The sequence below is a fragment of the Mus musculus genome, chromosome 8 (assembly GCF_000001635.26).
Source record: "Mus musculus strain C57BL/6J chromosome 8, GRCm38.p6 C57BL/6J".
NCBI classification, from domain to species: Eukaryota; Metazoa; Chordata; class Mammalia; order Rodentia; family Muridae; genus Mus; species Mus musculus.
In genome coordinates, this window is record NC_000074.6 from 21,489,779 (window position 1) to 21,514,718 (window position 24,940).

Sequence of the window (24,940 nt, forward strand, 5' to 3'; positions counted from 1 at the left end):
TTCTATCTCCAGTGTTGCCTCGCTTTGGGTTTTCTTTATTGTGTCTACTTCCCTTTTTAGTTCTAGTATGGTTTTGTTCATTTCCATCACCTGTTTGGATGTGTTTTCCTGTTTTTCTTTAGGACTTCTCTCTACTTGTTTGTGTTTTTCTACTTTTCTTTAAGGGCCTGTAACTCTTTAGCAGTGCTCTCCTGTAATTCTTTAAGTGACTTATGAAAGTCCTTCTTGATGTCCTCTATCATCATCATGAGAAATGTTTTTAAATCTGGGTCTAGATTTTCGGTTGTGTTGGGGTGCCCAGGACTAGGTGGGGTTGGAGTGCTGTGTTCTGATGATGGTGAGTGGTCTTGATTTCTGTTAGTAGGATTCTTATGTTTGTCTTTCGCCATCTGGTAATCTCTGAAGCTAGCTGTTATAGTTGTCACTGTTTAGAGCTTGTTCTTCAGGTGACTCTGTTAGCCTCTATAAGCAGACCAGGGAGGCTAGCTCTCTCCTTAGTTTCAGTGGGCAGAGTATTCTCTGCAGGCAAGCTCTCTTCTTGCAGGGAAGGTAGCCAGATATCTAATGTTCGAACCTGCCTCCTGGCAGAAGTTGTGTTCCACTCACTAGAGGTCTTAGGATCCCGTGGGGAATCCTGTGTGGGCCCTTGCGGGTGTCGGACGACTCTGCTGGCAAGGTACTCTGGTGCTCGAGTGGGGCGGAAGGGACTTGTGCCCCAGGTCAGGCCCAGGTAGTCTGCTTCCCTATCTCCCACAGTCTCAGGTTCTGCGTGATTGGATTGGGGCAGACACTGTGTTCCACTCACCAGAGGTCTTAGGATCCCGTGGGGAATCCTGTGTGGGCCCTTGCGGGTGTCGTGCGACTCCGCTGGCAAGGTATCCCGGTGCTCGAGTGGGGCGGAAGGGACTTGTGCCCCAGCTAGCATCAAACTTTTTATACAGAAAAAAATAGGGAAGTTAAGTTACATATCAGCAAGGTATGAATGAGGTTACAGGATGCTTAATGACTCTTACACTAAACAGAGGAATGTAAACATAAAGACTGGCAGGAACTGGGTAATAAAACAACTGAGACAAAGTCAGCTCTATCTAAGGTCAGCTATAGTCTTAGAAGCCAGGTGTGAGGTCTTTACACTCCTAGGGGAAGGGCTTTCACACCCAAGTTATGTTCTAATTAGGGAGTTCCGCTCTAGCTAACCATCTCATGAATAATGCAACTCTAAAACCACAGTCTAATCTACTTCCTAAGCCATTGTAAATTCCTGTATATGGCAGCGACTTGGCTTTTATTCTGATAGTGTGGGGGGACATTCTACTAATAAGTCATGTACTCTGCCATACATAACTATAATAAGAATTCTAAACTTACTTTGATAAGCTTGCCCTGAGATTTCTAACTCTATGTAGTAGATAGTAAAGCCTGATTTCTTTCACTATCTCTCTTACAATACTAGAGGCAATTCAAAAATGTCACTGAATAGACAACATTCTTACTGAATTCCAAGCCCAGGGTCTGTGAAAGCCAGGAAGCAAAGTTCTATTTTGCTTAGATATTTGGCAAGTCATTGCTTGGAGGCACCTATAACAAAACAATACGGAAAGGAAGCACACAGATCCATTCACAAGGACAAAATTGGAGCATAGCTGCTATGGAATGCTACAGTTCCAGGAGACAAAGTCTCCATGAAAGTCTTTGCCTCAGGACTGCAACCAGGCTTTTGGCCTGGCATGCATGTCACTACTGGAGTGTGTGTGGCAGTTTCATTATTTTTAACCTGACCTACTATAGTGGTGATAATTCTATATGCTTATTTGAAAGAGTTTATGCAGATATGTGCACATTGTGAATTGATTAAGTTCAATAAGTATCATATCTGTCCCCACAGGTATTTATAATTTTTTATGGTGAAACACCTAAATTCTATGGTAATAACTGTTATGAAATACATTGCCAAAATCTAGTAGCAAGTACTGTATTCTCACCTGCCATCACATTGCTTTTTATTTGGATATGTGAGAACACATTGTCCTGCACTTTGTGTGTCTGTATATGTGTGTCTGTATAATACACAGTAAGTGTCCTCGGGTACCATCTCAGTTATTGTAAATTCTTTCTTTTTATGGTTGAGTAGTATTCCACTATGTACACACATAAACACATGCACACACAGAGAGAGTCAGAGACAGAAACAGAGACAGTGACCCTCTCCTCACTCTCTTCAACTATCCAGCCAATGGCCACATGCCCACACACTTGCCAATGCCTAGGTTCTCCACAGTTTGGATGTTAATCTAAAGCTCCTGGTTTGTAACCTATTCATCTGCCTTCCTGTATCCTGATGTGGAAGACTCTGGTTCTTTTAGAAGTTCCCTCAATAAAGCTGTGCTTGAGAGTCAGCTGAGTTTATATATGTGTATCACATTCTCCTTATAAACTCACATACTGATGAATATCTCTTGGCAATAATGTACAATATAGAGAGCTACAGTACACAAAGATATCTCTGCAGCATAAAGAGTTTATTTCTATTTGAAAGTTTGGTTTTCTGAACCCTTTCTACAACCAGAAACAGAATACAAGGGATTAAGAGAACATATTTTTCTTTGCTTTACCAAATTTTCTTTGACACTCAAAGTTCCTCAGCTCATTTAAGAATCTTTCAGGTTAGAGGAAAACATTCTCCAGTCTAATGTTGCCCAGATGGTCTCCTTCCCATCTTCTTAATACTTGGACACCTTAGCTGACAGTGACCCTCTCCTCACTCTCTTCAACTATCCAGCCAATGGCCACATGCCCACACACTTGCCAATGCCTAGGTTCTCCTCAGTTTGGATGTTAATCTAAAGCTCCTGGTTTGTAACCTATTCATCTGCCTTCCTGCCTCTGATGTGGAAGAATTTTTGAGAATCATAAAGAGGAATTCTGATTAGCAAAATTGCTTGGTTCAGAAAATAAAGTGTTGCCCTGGCTTTGTTTCTTCTTCTTTTTCTCATAGCTCTCATATAATGGCAGATAGAATAAAGGGCAGTTCTAGAAAGAATTTGTATTGGAAATCCTAGAAAAATAACAAACACTTGCTAGTTTTTCTCATGTTCTGGCAATCACCAAGACCATACAGCCCCACCCCACTACATCCCTCCCCATGGACAGAGAACTGAACCCCACTTGGGTTGCACACTAATCCTGCATATTCATTGTAGGAAACTGGATATACAAAGAATGAGAAGTTGTTCATACAAGCATACCAAATAGTGCAGAATCTTATGTCACTGATCTAGGACAAGTTTACAAACTCATTATTAAGAAACTAGGTGAAAAGATGAAGTCCCTAATTCATCAATGCATTGACAAAGCATAGATTGATATTCAAACTGATCCACATAAGTCACACATTCTCTCACTGTATATGTACATGAACATGCTCTGCTCTCCTACTGCCCTGTAAGATATCATTGCCAGAAGAAGTGGATTTCAAACAACACACATAATGCGTTCTAACTCATAATTTCTATTTGGACATTGGTCAGTACCATGGGCACAGAGATGAGTGGATCTCTAGTATTTAGAGAGTTTATTACAGAAAACCTTTCCAGCATGGTTGCCTAGTTGGTGCTGGTTTCAGGAAGAAGCCAAGAGCTGAGAACAGGTATGCAGAGGACAACCATCCATCCTGGCTCAGGAGGGAGGGATCATCAGCAACCTGTCTGAAGTAAGTGGGTTTTGATGGAGGATGTTTGTAAACATTAGAAACCAAAATATTTTTCCCAATGCCTCGAAGATATGGGTACAGGGAAAAAATTCCTGAATAGGACAGCAATGACTTGTGCTGTAAGATCAAGAATCGATAAATGGGACCTCATAAAATTGCAAAGCTTCTGCAAGGCAAAAGACACCATCAATAAGACAAAAAGACCACCAACAGATTGGGAAAGGATCTTTACCTATCCCAAATCTGATAGGGGACTAATATCCAACATGTATAGAGAACTCAAGAAGGTGGACTCCAGAAAATCAAATAACCCCATTAAAAAATGGGGCTAAGAGCTGAACAAAGAATTCTCACCTGAGGAATACCTAATGGCAGAGAAGCACCTGAAAAAATGCTCAACATCCTTAATCATCAGGGAAATGCAAATTAAAACAGCCCTGAGATTCCACCTCACACCAGTCAGAATGGCTAAGATCAAAAATTTAGGTGACAGCAGATGCTGTCAAGTAAGTGGAGAAAGAGGAACCCTCCTCCATTGTTGGTGGGATTGCAAGCGTGTACAACCACTCTGGAAAATAGTCTGGCAGTTCCTCAGAAAATTGGACATAGTACTACTGAAGGATCCCGCAATACCTCTCGTGGGCATATATCCAGATGTTCCAACCAGTAAGAAGGACACATGCTCCACTATGTTCATAGCAGCCTTATTTATAATAGCCGGAAACTGAAAAGAACCCAGATGTCCCTCAACAGAGGAATGGATACAGAAAATGTGGTACATTTACACAATGGAGTACTACTCAGCTAATAAAAAGAATGAATTTATGAAATTTCTAGGCAAATGGATTGATCTGGAAGGCATCATCCTGAGTGAGGTAACCCAATCACAAAGGAACTCACACAATATGTACTCACTGATAAGTGGATATTAGCCCAGAAACTTAGGATACCCAAGATATAAGATACAATTTGCTAAACGCATGAAACTCAAGAAGAACTAAGACCAAAGTGTGGACATGTTGCCCCTTCTTAGAATTGGGAACAAAACACTGATGGAAAGAGATACAGAGACAAAATTTGGAGCTGTGACGAAAGGATGGACCATCTAGTGATTGCCATATCCAGGGATCCATCCCATAATCAGCTTCCAAACGCTGACACCATTGCATACACTAGCAATATTTTGCTGAAAGGACCCAGATATAGCTGTCTCTTGTGAGACAATGCCGGGGTCTAGCAAACACAGAAGTGGATGCTCACAGTCAGCTATTGGATGGATAATAGGGCTCCCAATGGAGGAGCTAGAGAAAGTACCCAAGGAGCTAAAGGGAACAGCAACCCTATAGGTGGAACAACAATATGAACTAACAGTACCCCAGAGCTCTTGTCTCTAGCTGCATATGTAGCAGAAGATGACCTAGTCGGCCATCACTGGAAAGAGAGGCCCATTGGACATGCAAACTTTATATGCCCCAGTACAGGGGAATGCCAGGGCCAAAAATGGGGAGTGGGTGGTTAGGGGAGTGGGGGTGGGTGGGTATGGGGGACTTTGGGATAGCATTGGAAATGTAAATGAGGAAAATACCTAATAAAAATTTTTAAAAAAAAACCCAAAATATTTTCCCCAATAAAGGTATCCATAACAATTTCCATTATACCACTCTTAGAGCCCTCAGTTCTTTCCCTGTAGTTCCCCTAAAAAGATTCAGAGTTCCTCCAAGTAGGGCTTTTTAGTTCCTGTGTGAACATATGCCTTAGTTCATTTGGTCTTATATAGCAGAACACCATATTACAAGTCATAAAATAATTGTATTTTGGATAGCAGTTGGGCCAATTTCCTATAGTTCTGGGGTCTATGTAGTCTGGGGTCAGATGAAAGTGTGAAAAGATTTACTCTGGTGAAGTCCCATATTCTGATTTGTAAAATTATTACAATTTAAATTGAGTCCATGTTCTTTCAGTGTTTTCTGAGTTTATAACAATGGAAGCTAGGATTTTTATTTAAAAATGTTTTGGATGATATCATTCTCATTCTTCAATCCAAGAGTCTTCACAAAGGCATACACCACATATTAACTGTAAGCTGTCTTGTTCCTGTATTGATCACGACGAGCCAGAACAGTTCCCATGAAAGAAGTCCTTTATTGAAAATGGAGAAGGAATGAAGAAGAGAAAGAGAAAGATTGGTTAGAGACTCTGACTTTTACCTAGGCCTTGAAGTAGGTGAACCAGGTAATGACATCCACAGGTAATGCAGGTGAGACATGCAGAGGGATTGTGCAGTGTTTGCCATGACAACAGACACAGTAGGTCCTTGTTGACTAGGGATGGCATCATCACTGGATTCATGGGCTAGCTGTAAACAGTTTCTGATACTAACACCAAATGTTAATGAAGTACATATAGTATGGATTTTCTAGAGGGGACTGAAGTGAAAACTTGATTGTTCTTTGGAAAATCAGTTGTGTTGGAAGGTGATTTACTGGAGCAACCACAGGTAAAATGCTAAGGTAGACTCTTGAAGGAACAATTTCCTGAAGCACACATAGGAGAAAAGATGTTCTGCTAAAGCAAGCAAGTGAAAGGACATGTGAGGAAGGATTCTTTGCTGACAACACACGTGTATTTGTCCACCTTACATGGCTTACCTGACCTCCATTTGTCAGGACTCCATGTGGGAAATGGACCGAAAAATATCTGGTAGTGTCCTCTGACTATATTGCAGGTTCAGTGGACTGGGGATAATCAGCAGAGTGATGTCAGCAAGTGATGAGCTTGTGTTCAGGCAAGACCTGTGGAGGAAACATGGTATTTGGAGGGTATAAATAAGACTCGATGGACAGTGATGGGGGCCGAGCTAGGCTTGCTTACAGAGCTAGTTGTGCAACTCTTCTTGGTCTCAAGGCTTAGTGATCTTCATTTCCCTGAGAGCTGAGAACTCCTGGCATTCCTGCTGGTGCCTCCTGCTGACTCCTGAAGTGGATGAGGCCTGCATGTCTGTGCTAGGTAGTACCACTACTGCTGATTCCTGTTGACTATCCTGACTTTATCAAACTGGACTACTGATGCATCCTTGATGTGCTTGCAAGTGGATTGAGCGGTTCACTCCTAACCTTGTGAACTGAACTGTGGATTTCAAGACAACACACATAGGAGTTGCTCCACTTCCAAAGTATCCTTTCTTATCCACTACTTCAGGTGGGTAGTAGGCTAAAAGTGAGCTTAACATATTTAAAAACCATCATGAAAAATAAGGGTTGGAAAAAAATAAAGTTACAGGGGACCTTGAGAGGAAAGTAGATTGAAGGCACATGGTGGTATTAATAATCCCTGTGTAATAAGAAAGCAGATTATGAGTTTACTCTTGGTCTGCTTCCTTTACAAATCATAGAGATGTGCTTCATCCTGTAATACAAGTCTTAGGTCAATGTCTTCTGGTGGACATCTTTTCATGAAAAAAATTACCATTGTTGGATCTAGAGACACAGAGGACATTAGGCACTAAAATTGGACCTACTACAAAGGAGCAGAGGATCTGAGAGAAGTCCCATGCTTAAATGGATGGGTTTGCTGTGCTGGATACATCAGAGCAAGCAGCTGGAACAACTTTTGTGGCAAGAAACAGAGGACATATTTTTCCTACAAAGATGTTAGGATTTTTCTTACTGCCTTTTCTTGTAGGTGTTCCTGTAATGCCCCACCCCTGCCCATATGCTTATACACACTCATACACTTCGCAAATATGTCTAGACTCTTCTAAGAGGTAGAGTGAAATTGACTCTGTCATTAAGCTTAAATATTGAACTATAATATGTACTACTCACAGTTTGCTCTCCTCTAACTTATAGTTAGCACATGTCAAACATATCTTGGAATCAAAAGTTCATGGCAGAAGGAAATCTCCTATACATATTTCATTCTAATGCTTGAAAGCACAAATGAGATATAAATAATCTAACAATATATGTATATTAATATTTGTTATTCATATATTTATAGTTATGTTTATTATCATGGCAGAGTAATTTCAATTGAGACAAATCCTCCTACTAAGGCAAGACCCATGGAGAACACATTTGATTTGATGTGTGTTTGTGTATGTGTGTGTGTCTCTCTCTCTGTCTGTCTATGTATGTGTGTATGTGTGTTTCTGTGTATATTTAAAACTTCTCCACTGGGGGTGAAGTGAGCTAATTCAAACAAGATTATTATATATTAAAGGCAAGTTTATTGGGTAACTCTCCTAGAGTGGGAAAGTTCACTGGACCCAAGGACAAAGGCCAAGGAAGGCACCATGGGGAAAGTGAGGGGGCATTGAAGAGAGAAAGAAAAAGAGAGAAAGGGGTTGAGGAGAGAGAGAGACAGAGAGACAGAGACAAAGACAGAGAGAGAGAGCACAAAAATGTCTAGATTATATGGGGAAGAGTTTCAGGAAAGAGCTGTTTACCCCCAGGTTTGGAAAATTCAAACTTGAGGGCAGGGTATGCCAGGGAGGGACTGAGGAAGGCTAAGAGAACCTGGCAACAAGGTCTGCTTCAATATATAAAATATGCATCTAAGTAAATTGTCCCATGGTCGGAAAACAAACATATATAGATTTATGTAAGTGTGTGTGTGTGTGTGTGTGTGTGTCTTTGCTAAAACTTTTATGAATCTAGTCCCTTATCTCTAGCTATCTTACCTCTATGCTGTGTGGCCATTCACCTGCTCTTTGATCATGTTAGGGTTCTCTACCCAAGAACTTCCTAGTCCAGAGATGCCTCAGGTTTTTCTCAGACAGCTGAATTCTGGGCCCCTGAGACTACGAGGAAAACAACAGAGAAGAGGGTGAACATCTCCTGGAGGATGAGGGAGCATGAGCTAAATGTGGGAAGGCTAACTGGATACAGAAGTCTCTTATGACTTTTTTAACAGTAAATTATTAGTAATCCCCCAAAACACACAGGAGCCAATCAGATGCAACTCACAGCAAGGTATTTATTTTATTCCAGCTATCTCAGCTCACCCACCCCAAAGCATCACCATCATGCAGGATGGTTTTGATGTGGGGAAACCTGAATGTCAATGGGGCAACTAAGCAGCAAACAGGGAATATATATGCAAGCATCTAATTGGTAAGTTCCTGTGGCCCTTAGTATAATTGGCTTAGTATAAACTTAACTTCTGCTCCTCTCTGCATTGGTCATCCTATACATTGGCTGTAAGGAGTGGGCTTGTAACCTTGGGTACAGGTTTTTTTGGGGAATAACCTGCAGACCTGCTTGCTGGAGAACACTTTTCTTTTTCCCCTACCCACACGACCTATGCTACTCACAGTAGAAGTTGAGCAAGACTTTAAAGGCAAGTTTATTGGAAAAAATCCTCCTGAGTGGGATAGTTCACTGGACCCAAGGACCAAGGTCAGAGAAGTCACCATGGGGAAAGTGAGGGGGAGTTGATGAGGGAAAGAAAAAAAGAGAAAGGGGTTGAGGAGAGAGAGAGAGAGACAGAGAGACATAGACAAAGACAAAAAGAGAGCACACAAATGTCTAGATCATATGGGGAAGAGCTCTGGAAAGAGCTGGTCATCCCCAGGTTCAGAAAATTCAAACTTGAGGGCAGGGTATGCCAGGGAGGGACTGAGGAAGGCTAAGAGAACCTGGCAACAAGGTCTGCTTCAATATATAAACTATGTACCTCAGTAACTGGTCCCATGGTCGGAAAACAAACACATATGTACTTATATGTGTGTGTGTGTGTGTGTGTGTGTGTGTGTGTGTGTGTGTGTGTGTGTGTGCTTTGCTAAAATTTTTATGAATCTAGTCCCTTATCTCTAGCTATCTTACCTCTATGATGTGTGGCCATTGACCTGCACTTTGATCATGTTAGGGTTCTCTACCCAAGAACTTCTGGTCCAGAGATGTCTCAGGTTTTTCTCAGACAGCTGCTTTATGGGCCCCTGACACTACCAAGAAAATAACAGAGAAGAGGGTGAACCTCTCCTGCAGGATGAGCAAGCAGGAGGTAAATGTGTGAAGGCTAACTGGATGCAGAGGTCTCATGACTTTTTTGCCAGTAAAATATTAGTAATCCCCCAAAACACACAGGAGCCAATCAGATGCAACTCACAGCAAGGTATTTATTTTATTCCAGCTAGCTCAGCACACCCACCCCAAAGCATCACCATCATGCAGGATGGATTTGGTGTGGGCAAACCTGAATGTCTATGGGGCAACTAAGCAGCAAACAGGGAATATGATTGCAAGCATCTAATTGGAAAGTTCCTGTGGCCTTTAATATAATTGGCTGCTGATAGGAGTCATATCATAAACTTAACTTCTGCTCCCCTCTGCATTGGTCATCCAATATATTGGTTGTAAGATGTGGGCTTGTAACTTGGGGTGCAGGTTTTTTTGGGGAATAACTTGGAGACCTGCTTGCTGGAGAACAATTTTCTTTTTCCCGTATCCACACAACCTAGGCTACTCACATTAGAAGATGAGCAAGATGTTAACTAGAAAGAGAAAGATATCTGGTCTTGTTGAGGTTGTAACCTGGAAACTCTGGTTTTCTTGGGGATTAGCCTAGTGACTGGAGCTAGGCTCAAGTTTTGTTAGGAGGCAACTTGGAAACTAATGCTAGGTACCAGTTTTTACTTTACCTCAATTCAAACTTAGGTCAGGTCCTCTGAAATGGAGTCTGAATTTAAAAGATTTGGTGTCTCAGTCCATGTCCAAAAAAAAGGGGTGGGGGGCTTAAACAGTTTCCCATTTGAGTTTCCATTCAAACTTGGAGAGGTTTTAACTTATTCAAAGTCATCAAATTGTGATTATTCAGTTGCTGATGCATAGCCCCATGTCCTCAACTACTAGCCTTCATTCTCTATTAGTGGTTTGGCATTTCACAGAACCAGCTATTCTCACTGTTTGGAATATTTGTGTTCTGTGTCAACTACCCAGTGGTTGACTGATCACCTAATATGAGTATATACTTGAAACATTCCTGCCTTTGAGACTGAATGGGAAGTCTTACTCTTTTATCTATAAGAAGTTGAAGTAAAGCTAATTACCAAGCATCATTGTAAGTTATAGTTTGCATATATTATCATGATTTAGTAAATGGACATGGTCTTTCCATGAAATTCTGCCTGGATTTGTATTGAATACCTTGGTCTATGGCACAAAACAAGAACAGCAACAATTGGCTCATTAAAGACTGTGGGAGGCAGAGAGTTGTAAGGAGAAATAAACTACTGAAGCAGCTCCCCATCTGTTGTTCAGGACTGTACATGCCATGAAAGTACATAAGTGTTTGTCAATAGGCCATCACTTCTGATCCTACAAATAAGCAACAAGCTGGCTGGAGACCAATTTTCTTTTTCCCCCATCCAGACAGCCTCTGCTATTCACAGGAGATGTTGAGCAAGACATTCACTTGATGGAGAATGATAAAACCTTAAACAACAAAGAAGTTATGCATTAAAAATAAAAAAAATTAGTATTAGACATTAGAGAGGGGATAATCTTGATTTTCAAAAGAAACACTGAAAAGAATTACATATATGTGTGTCTCTCCAGGCATTCTAATTATCAGGAAATACCTGCAGTAATAATGGAAATAGATGTTTGTCTACCCATTGAATTTAGAGCAAATGAGAGAAAAGGAGGAAAGGGATATTCATATTTTTGAGAGATATCAAGATTTTCATGAGAAATTATGGAGACAATTAGAAGGCTCAGTGGGAGCCCAGGTGAGGGATGCTGCTGCTTCTACAGGGCTTCTCGGCCTCTCTTTAGGGGGTATCTGCAAATTCTCTCCTTTGCTCTCACAGCCTCTCCTTAGGATGTCTCTCTTAATTCCTTCCTTTAGGTTTAACAGCATCTCCATGAAGTATATCTGCAAATTCCTTCTTCTGGGGTTTGATGCGAAGTCAGTGGAACCTGACTTTTGTGTACACTCTAGAAATAGTAAAATAGTACTTATCATCATATAACACCACCAATAACCCAAGTGTCCTGTGAAACTTGAGCAAAGAAAATTCTCCCCTAAGAAATGTTGATGTAAACTAACTCAAAGATATTTTAGAGAAATTTTTTTTCTTTCCTATATCCTGGTTTGAGCAATTTGTGAGAGGGAGGTTGAGACAGGGTTTCTCTGTGTAGCCCTGACTGTCCTGGAACTCACTTTGTAGACAGAGAAAACTGGTCTCAAACTTAGAGCATCCAGTGCACCACTGTTGGTATTAAGGGAGTGTGCCACAACTACCAGACATGGCTTTTTATTTCTTTAACCTTAGTATTCTTTTGCTCGTGTATTACATTTTACAATTTTTCAGGATTAATGGGTTTTGTTGTATGTGTATCTCGTCATGTGTATGAGTATCTTATGCCCTTAAATGTTCTTGTTGTTTATTTCATTATAGTTTATTTTGTGTGTGTGTGTGAGTGGGGGGAGGGAGGGAGGAAGAGAGAGAGAGAGAGAGAGAGAGAGAGGGAGAGAGAGAGAGAGAGAGTGCGGGCATGGGATTGTAATGGTGAGGAGGGATTGGGACGAGATGCAAGTGGGGAACTGTGATCAAAATATAGTGTATGAAAAAGTATATGTTCAATAAAAAGGTTAGAAACCAAGGAAGAAATGTTGGTGTGTTTATACCAGGTAAGTGACACAAGAAAGAAGCACTGAAGGCTATAGCCCCATCTTGGGGCCAGCATTGAGGCAGAGTGTGGTCTGGATGAAGCAGAGGAAAATATTACCATAGTGAGTGCACAAACGTGTCAGGCTCAAGGTTAGAGGTAACAGTGCAGGATCCACTCTGAATCTTCGATTAAAATATGTGCGTTGGCTGAACATGGAAAGAAGATTGCATTAAGAAGGGCAAAAAAATAAGAATTGCATAGGAAGAAGTCAACAAAGTCTCCTTGCAGGATCTTGACTCAGTAGCGCCATCTGCTGTTCTGCTTCATGTGAATTTGCTGTTTCTGTCAGAATGACAAGGTTCATGAGTGCCTTCCTTCAAGAGAAAGATTCAGGAAAAGAACATAGAAGGCATGTGTTTATGCTACAAAAAACAGTGTTAATGACAGAGGACTTAAAAACTATAAACCTAATGCCACACAACATTATAAACTTTCAACAATTTTGTAAATCATGCCCAACAGTGATCTTGTTATATATATGAAGAGCTATGTACTCTCACATCTGAAATTATAATTATTACATGTATTTGCATATGCACAAAATTTTAATGGATACACATGCAAATATGTATGTATAACAAAGTCTATTTAACATTGCTCATATGTCCATGTGTCTATGGCTAACCATGTGGGATTGGGGCCTACAACTGACAATGGGACCTTATGAAACAAAACCTTCCCTATAGCAAAGGAAATAATCAGTCCAGTAAAAAGGAAGCTCACAGTGTGGTACAAGCTACATAACTGTATGGGTTGTCATTCAAAATATACAAAAAAACTAGGAAAGTGAATGAAGGCAGGTAGTGAAACAAACTAATTAAATATCATACATGGATCTGAACAGAGAATTTTGGAAAAAAAAGAAATAAAGTGACTGAAATGAGATCAAGAATGTTTGACATGCCATGACTGTACTGTGCAAGTCCAAGGCAAAGCATATCCTAGCAGGGACCTGGGAGTTGGATACAAAAACTCCACCACTTGCCCTGGAGGTATTGCCAATTGTTAGCTGCTAGGTGAGCGACAGTTCTTTCTGAGTGTATCTTCTGGTGAATTGATCATGTTCCAGTAGAAAGTATAAAAACATATTGGCAGTACAAATTGATCCAAATGGATTTAAAAACAAAAATTAAAAAAATAAAAAAGGAAATGAACATGGGTGGATAGGGAAAGGGGTGGATATGGTAAGAGTTTGCTCAGTGGTGAGTATTATCCAAATAGCATAACCACTTATTGGAAAATTTCAAAGAACTAATAATAATAGCCAAGAAGTATGCTTTAAAATGTTCAACATTCTTATCAGAGAAATGGAAATTTAAAGTTCTCAGAGGTTTCATCTATGCCTAGTCAGAATGATTAAGATCAAGAAAACAATTGTCCACAATTGGGAGAGAGGGTCTAGGGAAAGGGGAACCCTCAGGCACTGTTGCTGGGATTGCAAGCTGGCACAGGAACCAAGGAAGTCAGTGTGGAGAATTCTTACAAAACTACAGGGAAATCTCCATGGCACAGCTGTACCACTCCTTAGCAAATGCCCAAGACTCAGGATCCTACCTTACAGTTACTGGCTCAACAATTTCTATTGTATCTGAGTTTTCACCAGCTATAGAAAGGAAACGACATAATGTCCTTCAAATGAAAAAATGGATCATGAAAAAGTGGGACTCATTTTTGAGGGTGAATTTTTCTTTTTTTTTTCTTTTTTTATTGTACTGTATGATTTTATATATTTTTTATTTTTTTAATTAGGTATTTTCTTTATTTATATTTCCAATGCTATCCCAAGACATCCCCATGCCCTCCCCGCCCCCCACTCCCCTACCCACATATTCCCATTTCTTGGCCCTGGTGTTCCCCTGTACTGAGGTATATAATGTTTGCAAGACCAATCAGACTCTCTTTCTACTGATTGCCGACTAGGCCATTTTCTGATACATATGTAGCTAGAGACTCTTATCTAATGAACAGACAAGTTGATAGAGAGAGAAGTAGCCAGAGCAGAGTGGTTTATCTCCTTGTATCTAACCTCCTGCTCACCCTTCATGCACACCAAATGCATCCTGTACTATGCCTGGCAACCTGAGTTCAAGTCTCAGACACCACATAGTAGAGGCATCAAACAGGTTGCCATTAGCTGTCCTCAGACCTCCACATGAGTTCTATGGCACATGAGTTCTCTCTGTACATACAATAAGTGTATAGATAAATACAAAACAAATTTTGAGAAAATGCTAATGTTCACATGACAGACTTCTCTTCCGTTTAGTTACAGAAAGCATGCTTTTGTCCTAAAAAAAGGTCCTCTAGTTTAGGCTAACTCCAAAGTGTCTCAAACATTCCATTTCACTTGGACTTGGACAAACATTGAGGACCTACCAGTTTTTATAATAACTGAGAGTTGCTGTAGGTTGTGATGCTCAGAAGACATGTCCCAATTGAAATCACATCTTCTCCATCAACATGATATTGTCTACATGTTCTACCATGTGGGCCAGTGTTGTGAATAGCCCTGGGGCTAATTATATTTGGTGTTAAATTTGTCCTCCTATGAGGGGTTGCAAACAAGGAATGAGTCAGCACTAAGGTGAATTCCTGAAAACCTGCTTCCCACCTTAATTAGAAATATAAAGGAGAGCTGATAATTGGGCAGAAAAAAAGGAGGGTGGAGCAGAATTGGGGAGAGGGAAGAAATAGAAAATGGAAGAGGGAGAGGACAAAGAGGAAGAGCAAGGAAGAGGATGATGCGGGAGAGGAGGGGGAGGAGGGGAAGAGGAAGAGGAAGAGGAAGAGGAAGAGAGCAGAATCACAGGGCCAGGAGAAACTGCAAGTTCTAAGGGGTCTCATAGATGTAGAAGATGGTAGTGTAGCAGCAGATCTGCCCAATCTAGGTGCACAGCATGTAATCATTTTAAGTGTGTTGTGTTTTCATTGCCAGGTCATAACTGGGTTGGAGAGATTTACTGAAACAGGCCAAAGGCCATTACTTATTGCTACAAAGAACCTCTAAAGAAATTTCAGTGACCAATCTAGCATGAAAAAAATACCCTATAGCTGCCCACGATATTTCGAAAATAACCTGCTGATCACAGAAAATTCAAATGGACAATAAATCTTAATGGCTCATACCAGCCAACATTATTACAATCCCATATTATAGCTTCTGAATGGGACTCTGCACCCTGTGTGTAGAACACAGAGAAAAAGTGTATACACTTTTTCATAATTAGAATTGCACTAGGCACCTTTAGTTCCTCAATGTGCATCTTTAAAAAGAAGGACGTTGTCTCCATGCTCTGAGGACGTTCCTCAGCCAAATATGAAGCTAAGCCCTCTTCCAATCAATAGTCTTCATCGTAGTCTTCTGGTGAGAAATACCTGCACGTTACACTGTCAGACCTTTACTAGTTTTCTTCTTCTCACCATCATTCATATCTTGAAGGTTCTCCATCAGTTCTCAGCTCAACCAAGGCTCATATATCCTTGCATGTAACATCTTTTATCTAATTTGTAAAACTGCTTATTTGGTGTGATATCTCTTTAACATACAGATGAAAGCTATAAAGTTCTTGAGGTATTTGAAACGAGAAGATACGTTCCCCATTAGTTTAATAAATAGAAACATTCCATATTGAATACAACATATAAATTCTATGGATTTTGACAACTTCTTACCTAAAGTAAACTTTTATTTATTGTAGAGACGAAACAGCTTTGTGTTGTAACTTTATAGAAACAATGATAATTTGAAATTTGTGATAAGCCAGGCAGCATTCTCAAGGTATATAATATGTGCAGTGTATTTCTATTAGTTGATACTTACTAATTGCTAAGATCTTTTTTTACTTTGATAAGAGGTTTTCAGAATAACCAAATAAAATAGTCACGTTCATTGACCAATGTTTTGTGGGTTCGCAAAGGAACTTTAAAGAGGTTAATTGCCATACTCAAAATACACGAAAGATTAGGCAACAAGCTGTGGCCAGATCTCTTATATTTTACCTCTATCCCATATTCCACCTTAACTCCTGTGTTTTAGAGTGATGCCTTCTGTCATTTATTGAGATTATTTGTTTTCCTTCTATAGAGCCTGATAGGAGCCCAAGGTTGAAAGACATCGTTTGACAGATGGTCTCTCTACTACTTCTCCTTGATCTTTGCCTCTACTAATTATCTCCTTTGAGATTTGATGTTAAACCATCAATAAATTACCCATATTCACTAGCAATATACAAAGAAATGAAGGGGATTTTTTGACAGTTATCACAAGTAATAGCTCACATATATGATCCCTACTACAGAAATAGTGTAGATTTTTAAGGATAATTTCGAGTTCTGTTGAGTTTTTACACATGTGCAGAACAGAACACCCCCACTGTCTCAAAGTCCAGGATGCAGTACAGGAGAGCATAAGAAGATGCAAGTTCTCAAGCTGTGACCCATCTTACCAAGAGCCTCCTGTGGGTAACCAGAGTCCTGATGCCTGTGAGAAAGGAAGACGGCTAGCCCTCCCATGTGCCTAAGTGGGGCATGTGCAAGACCAGAGACTTCAGATTCCACTGGGGGTTAACATACATTCTTTGCAGAACATATTTGAATACATGATGATGCTTGGACAAGATTCACTACAAGAAGAAATAGCAATGGACTACAAAGAGCTCTTTCACTTTTCCAACATCACTTCAGTGTCTGTGGCCCACCTGCTCCAAACACTGCCCTATTTCCCAACATCTCATTTGGCATTCACACGTGATATAATACCTTGGAACACTGAAGATCCTCAACACTCTCCATGAGAAGGGGGAACTTCCTCCCTTGTGGCAGAGGGTGTGTAAGAACTGTAACTGACTTAAACACAGGATGTGGTAGGAATTTTGCTAATGCCACTAAAACACAAAGCTTGACTCTTACAGATTTAAATGGAAAGAAAAATAACTCAGAAATATTATTAAGAGATTTAAATGCCAGACTGTTTGGAATAAAAAAAAAAAAACGGGAGGAAGAAAAATGTTTACCTTAAGAAGATTTTTAATATATGCTACAAAGAAACAGTTTCCAGACTTTTTAATCAGTAGCTAAAGATTCATTAGAGAAAATGTGGGCCTGGAAGGATGGCTCTGAGGTAAAGAATACTAGGTGCTCTTTTGAAAGATCTAGGTTCAGTTCTAATACCCACATAGCAGCTCATAGCATTCTGGACCTCCAGTGCTTGGGGATTGGCCCTCTGCTCTCCACAGACAATAGCCACACACACACATACAGTCTGCCAAATCACTTATAGAACAAAAATAAGTACATCTTTCTTTAAAAATGTAGAAAGAATGTGCCAACTAATCTCTCATTGAAACATTTGACCAAACACAAGTGCACACACTTCTGGTGTCAATGCATGATAAAAATGAACTGTTATAATACTGAAATATCAATTTTATCTATCAGATTAGGATGAGGAATATAAGAAAAACATTATACTACTTGTGTCAATCTGCAATAAAAACATAAATTCCAGTCCACAGTAAATTCACAAAGCAAAAAACTGCTTTCCCCCAAGGCTCAATAAACCTGGTGGTATGTAAATGACTCCGTGCAATTCCACAGACAGAGGAGTCTGGTTTCCAAATTCTCTGGTATCTGTCCTCAAGTGAGACATCTGATGCTACCAGGGCTTGATAAGAAACAAAAAAAGTGATCATAAAGCAATAAGAAAGTGAAAAGAGGGTGCAGAACAAACTTTGCTGTACTTAAAAAAGGCATTCTTCTCTAAGGATACATTGTGTGGTTCAGCATTCTGTAATGGCCAGTTCTGTACAGGACACTGGTAGGAAGGGTACAATGAGAAATTGCATAATAAAAATCTTTAACATGAGCATGGTGGCCTTTGAGCATGCATATTTTAGAAAGTGCTACTTAGATTAATTCTGTGATGATCAGGAAAGACAATAATGAGTCTGAAGTATAAGATGTGCTTCTTAGCTCATAAATCACAGTCTACAGATGTTTTTAAGAGGTCATGTCCCATTATACAATTACATAAGTATGTGTATATATATACATATACATACATACACACACACACACACACACAAATATGTGTGTGTATGTGTGTGTAGTTTAATATGTATGTAAAATAGTATTCTCGCTGCTTAGCTAATTCTTTTTGAGTCCTCTATATAAAAATCATTTTAACATATGAATAGTATTAATTAACATATAAATATGAGGTGGCATGTATGACAGGGGGACTCCATACAGAGAATGAAAACAGCATGAACTTCTGTAACTTTTGGTGTGTATGTACTGTGAGAAATGGGATGAAACACATAGAGAACAGTGGTCATGTAGGACATGATGACACTTCTTAAGATTGGGTACTAGCTTATGACCCTCTCACATTGTAGATGTCATTTCTTATAGATCAGTATTCATTTTCTGAAAGTAAAAACATTGCAGAATCTCAGACATGTGGAATGACACATGGCTTGAGGGTCCCAAGTATGGAGATGCTCCTGGACCACACTCTTGTGAAATATGTTCTAACACTTTGGCTTCTACCAAACAACTCACTCTAGCTTCGCTCTTACAAACTCTGTCTCTTAAACTCAATTCAATAGGGGCACAATGAGGCCATCTTACTTTCTCTATAATGGCCCCAAGTAGGGAGTTCACAATGTTACCTCACAGGAGGATGATTGATAATACCTGAATCATGCAAAGAACTGACTCTCCAGTCCACCTAGTCAAACTCTGCTCCAGACTACCTGAGGAGAGCATCCTGCAAGTTCAAAACATAAAAATCCTTTGTTCAGTGAGCTTTTTAAATTACAAACTGCCTACCTCTTTACATCCCTGACCACTGGGACGTAAATACTCCAGCAGATGGGAAACAGGGGAAGATAGCAAGGCCCCTTCATCATTATTAATGGGAGGGCTGATGTTACTGAACACACAAAGCAACATCATGATAGTAGGCTTCAGGACATTGGCACATCAAAGAGATCTTGATGATAACAGACTCTCCCAGTTCCCATCAAAGAGTGCCTTCTCTAAGTGTGGACCTTTCTCTGCCCTATAAATGTATGCTGCCTATTCTTTCTCCACACATTGGGCTCCTGCTCACCAATTCTCCAGGTGACTCACAGCCATGAAGACACTTGTCCTCCTCTCTGCCCTCGTCCTGCTGGCCTTCCAGGTCCAGGCTGATCCTATCCAAAACACAGATGAGGAGACTAATACTGAGGAGCAGCCAGGGGAGGAGGACCAGGCTGTGTCTGTCTCCTTTGGAGACCCAGAAGGATCTGCTCTTCATGAAAAATGTGAGTAATGGTACCCAGTGTGATGGATGCCTGCATTCTCCCGAGGGAGGGATGAAGATGAGTCCTAGAATCCTGGTAGAGTAATGTGGCTCCCAAGGCAACTCTATTTTAATTCCTTTTATATTCATAACAGTAGCAATGAGAGGAAAGTAATCTTAATTGAATTTCTTTCTTATAAGGCTTTTACTGCAAAAAGATACACATGGGAATTTCAACACTGACCGTACTCCAATACTCTGATTAGATGCCTATAGAACAGGATTAGTCTTGGGTATTAGTAGAAATTTTTCTTTCTCTAAAGGAACTTTGAATCAATTTAAGAGTATACAAAAGAGTCTACACAGTGACAAAAGGAGCACAGAAAATAAAGACACCTCAGAATGGCTCTCAAGGGCATGACCAACACACCTGAAGTGTTTTTTTGGTTGAGATGTCCATGCTGAAGGCTGTACTGTGGCCAATGCAGCACATCCATGCTTTATCACATATCCCCATAGGATCACATACGTGCTTCCAACCTCAAAACTTAATGCCTGATTCTTTTTGTGTCTCCAGCGTCGAGAGATCTGATATGCTATTGTAGAAAAGGAGGCTGCAATAGAGGAGAACAAGTTTATGGGACCTGCTCAGGACGACTTTTGTTCTGCTGCCGCCGCCGCCACCGCCACTGAACATGCAGATGACAGAGATATGACAACCATCAGCTCTGAGGCTACTGATGCTGGGGCCTGATAACCACTTCTCAATAAATTGTTTGCAATATGCTTCCTGTGAGTTTACATTCTTTGAATGTTTGCTAAAACTCTCAGACAAAACTTTGTATATAAACTATCAGAACCTTCAAGAAAACCTTTGCAATGAATGAATACTTTAATTTTTAACTTGGAAAATACTGGCTCTAAATACTATCAATTTAAGGATGACTCCAGGTTCAGACACAAAATGTATAGAAAACTCAGAATTCTCATGATCCTCACATATGCCACTCCTGACTTTTGACTCTATCTTTAGGCAGTCTTGACTCACTACCAAACACATTGCCTATATGTTAAGAAAAACTACCCCTTTGGGTTTCAGGTGTACAGAGTTCTAAAATGATATTTTTTAGGAAGCTGCAGTATCCTTTAAAAGTATTGAAGTTTTTATGGACCAGGCCTGAATTATGCCTCTGGCTTCTGAACCGAGGGTTATTTTTGGCTCTGTGGTGACAACTTTTATCAATATTAGAAAAAGTTCGTCAGAGACAGAATGGGTAGGATGAAAAGCAGGGCATCCCACACTATAATCTGCATGTAATCTGCAGTGTCTACAGTCGAATAAGACAAAATACAGTTTCTATACAGAAAACATATACAGAAAGTGTACATGTCTAATGAATGCAATGTGCTCTACAAGATACACTCAAGTGACTTACCCTACAGCTTTGAAGGACTTAATGCAGCTTGGCAGAGATATGCAAGATAAATAAAGGAGCTGGTAGGCAGTTCTTGAAACAGGGACTCCCATGATGGTACAGGGTGCTAAGGGTCAGACTATGAACTATCACACAATCCTTCAGGGAAAACCATGTCCTGATGAGGTGGTGACCTCTAGATTGCAGATTCTAGTAGCACAGATGGTGTGGGTTCCCAGAAGACATGGTTGTGGACACTCAATAGTGATAGAACCATACTAGGAGAATTGAATACCCTATCACACTTTGAGGAAGACAAGATGCTAGAAGCATCTTACTTGGTAGATCATAGCAACCATGGCAGAGACTAGCTCCACTGAGTGAACTAGGAGAGAAAGTCTAACTCTAGACATTATAACTCTTTTAGCCTCAAATACTAGAGAATTCCAATTATAGGATTGCAAAGGAAAGGCAGTTATCGTAGTCCCACAAGACATTTCAGACTTTAAATAAGTCACTTGTGACCTGGACAAAATAAATTTAATAATTAACTCAATGTGTGTCATCCTTCTGAAATGTAATTATCTGAGGATATAGGTTCTCTGTTTCCAGGAACATTGAGCATAACTCCAGTAACTGTCAATCAGCAAACACATGACACAGCCACATTAGTCAACCTCTCTACTAATGTTCTCCAAGGACTCTCCTCTATTTTACATAGCTAAAAGTCTCTCTTGTCTTTGTCTCCGGAGTTTATTCCAACAGCTCTCCCAGTTGCAAATTCTTGACCCTGGATGCAATAAGCTCATGTATTCTTCCTTCCTCATTTACAATGTGGGGAGAATTTTTCTTGTAAAATGCAAGGTTTCAATGTTTTTAACCTGACCTATATCAGTGACGAAAATTCTAGATGCTTATTGGTAAGATTTTATGAGTGTATGTGGACATTGTGAATGATTAAGTTGGGAAAGTTTCTTATTTGTCATCTCAGGTGTTTATAATTTGTTATGGTGAAACACCTAAATTCTACTGTACTAAGTGTTTTGAATTACCTATTCCATTACTATTTACAACCGTGTTGTTGTGTAATAATCCACCAAACTCATTACTCCTAACTAAATGTAATTTTGTACCCAGTGACCAACCTTGCCAGAATGAAGTAGCAAGTATACTATTATTGCCTGCCATTACATTGCTTTATATCTTGGATATGTGAGGTCTGGATATCGTGCTCTTAGTGTGTCTGGATATTACACACAAAGTATCCTCAGGTACCATTGCACATATTGAAAATCCCATCATTCTATGGCTGAGTAGTGTTCCACTGTGTGGAAGACCCTGGTTCTTTGAGAATTTCCCTCAATAAAGGTGTTCTTTGAGTCAGCTCAGAACGATGATGCATAGGGTAGACAAAGAACACATGTACCCAGCATTTTCATGTCAGATGCTCTTTGTTAGCAATGATCACATATCCCTTGTGTATTAATTAGAGTATTGAATTCAGTTTCTGGAAACACCCCTGCTTCAGTATTTTCACACAAATACTTGAGAACCATAAGGAGGAATTCTGATTAGCAAAATTGGTTGATTCAGAAAATAAAAGTGTTGCCCTGGCTTTTTTTTTCCTTTTTTTCTTTCTTTTCCTCTTGGATCTTATATGCTGGCACAAAGAATGAAAGGCAGTTCTAGAAAAGCTTTGTAGTCTAAAATTCTAGAATAATGACAAACACTTGCTAGTTTTTATCATGTTCTAGCAATCACAAAGACCATACAGTCCACCCTACTAAATCCCTTCCCATGGACAGAGACCTGAACCACACATGGGTTGCACACTTGTCTTGCATACCCATTATAGAAAACTGGATATACAAAGAATAAGAAGTTGTTCATCAAGTCACCCCAAATAGTCCAGGACCTTATGCCTCTTATCTAGGATGTGCTTTGAGAGTCAGTCTTTAGAAATTAGGTGAAAAGATGAAGTCCCGACTTCCTCAATGCATTGACAACACAAAGTTTGATATTCAAAATAATCCACATAAGTCACACATGTTATCATTTTGAATGTACTTGAACATGCTCTCCTATCCTACAGCCCTGTAAAATATCATTACCAGAAGAAGTGGATTTCAAACAACACACATAAATGCGTTCTAACTCATATTTTCTATTTGGACATTGGTCAGTACCATGGGCACAGAGATGAGTGGATCTCTAGGATTTAGAGAGTTTATTACAGAAAACCTCTCCAGCATGGTTGCCTAGTCGGTACTGGTGTCAGGAAGAAGCCAAGAGCTGAAAAGAGGTGTGCAGAGGACATCCAAGTATCCTAGCTGAGGAGGGAGGGATCATCATGAACCTGTCTGAAGTAGAATGGGTTTTGATGAAGGATGTTTGGAAACATTAGAAACCAAAATATTTTCCACAATAAAGGTACCGATAACAATTTCCATTATACCACTATTAGGGCCATCAGTTCTTTCCCTGTAGTACCCCTGAAAAGATTCAGAGTTCCTCAAAAAAGGGCATTTGTGTTCCTGTGTGAACATATGCCTTAGTTCATTTGGTCTTATATAGCAGGACACCATACAACAAGTCATATAATAATTGTATTTTGCATAGCAGTTGGTACCAATTTCCTATAGTTCTGGGGTCTATGAAGTCTGGGGTCAGATGAAAGTGTGAATAGATTTACTCTGCTCATTTCCCATTTTCTGATTTATAAAATTATTACAATTTAAATTGAGTATATGATCTTTCAGGGTTTTCTGAGTTTGTAACACTGGGAGCTAGGATTTTTATTAAGAAAAGGTTTTACTTTATATGCCCGAGTACAGGGGAACGCCAGGGGCAAAAAGTGGGAGTGGGTGGATAGGGGAGTGGGGGCAAGGGTATGGGGGACTTTTGGGAGAGCATTGGAAATGTAAATGAGGAAAATACCTAATAAAATATAAAAAGAAAAAAGAAAAGATTTTAGATAATATCATTCTCATTCTTAAATTGAGTCTTCACAAAGGCATACACCACATATTAATTGTAAGCTGTCTTCTTCCTTTGATCACACCAAGCCAGAACAGTTCCCATCAACAAGGACCTTTATTGAAAATGGGTAAGGAATGAAGAAAGAAAGAGAAAGATGGGTCTGAGACTCTGTCTTTTATCCGAGCCTTGAAGTAGATGACCCAGGTAATCCCATCCACAGGTAATGCAGGTGAGACATGGAGAGAGTTTGTGCAGTGTTTGCCATGACAAAAGACACAGTAGGTCCTTGTTGACTGGGGATGGCACCATCACTGGATTCATGGGCTAGCTGTAAACAGCTTCTGATACTAACACCAAATGTTAATGAAGTACATATAGTATGGATTTTCTACAGGGGACTGAAGTGAAAACTGAAGTGATGGTTCTTTGGAAAATCAGTTTTGTTGGAAGCTGTTTTGCTGGGGCAAACACGGGTAAAACGCTGAGGCAGACTCTTGAAGGAACATTTTCCTGAAGCAGACACAGGAGAAAGGATGTTCTGCTAAAGCAAGCATGTGAAAGGACATGTGAGGAAGGATTCTTCACGCACAACACACATGTATTGGTCCACCTTACATGGCTTTGCTGACCTCCATTTGTCAGGACTCCATGAGGGAAATGGACCATAAAGCATCTTGTGGAGTGCTCTGACTATTTTGCAGCTTCAGTGGACAGGGGATAATCAGCAGAGTGATGTCAGCAAGTGATGAGCATGTGTTCAGGCAAGACCTGTGGAGGAAACATGGTATATGGAGGGAATAAATAAGACTCGATGGACAGTGATGGGGGCTGAGCTAGGCTTGCTTGTAGAGCTAGCTGTGCAACTCTTCTTGGT

At 40.0% G+C, this 24,940-nt stretch overlaps 1 protein-coding gene across 1 annotated transcript; it reads left to right on the top strand.

The window, feature by feature from the left end:
• The first annotated feature begins 19,479 nt into the window (after window positions 1–19,479).
• Window positions 19,480–20,459, top strand: Defa20 (defensin, alpha, 20). The gene is made up of 2 exons (NM_183268.4): window positions 19,480–19,694; window positions 20,250–20,459. The coding sequence occupies exons 1-2, from the start codon at window positions 19,523–19,525 to the stop codon at window positions 20,363–20,365; spliced, it is 288 nt and encodes a 95-aa protein (NP_899091.2). The 5' UTR covers window positions 19,480–19,522; the 3' UTR covers window positions 20,366–20,459.
• Window positions 20,460–24,940: the final 4,481 nt, after the last annotated feature.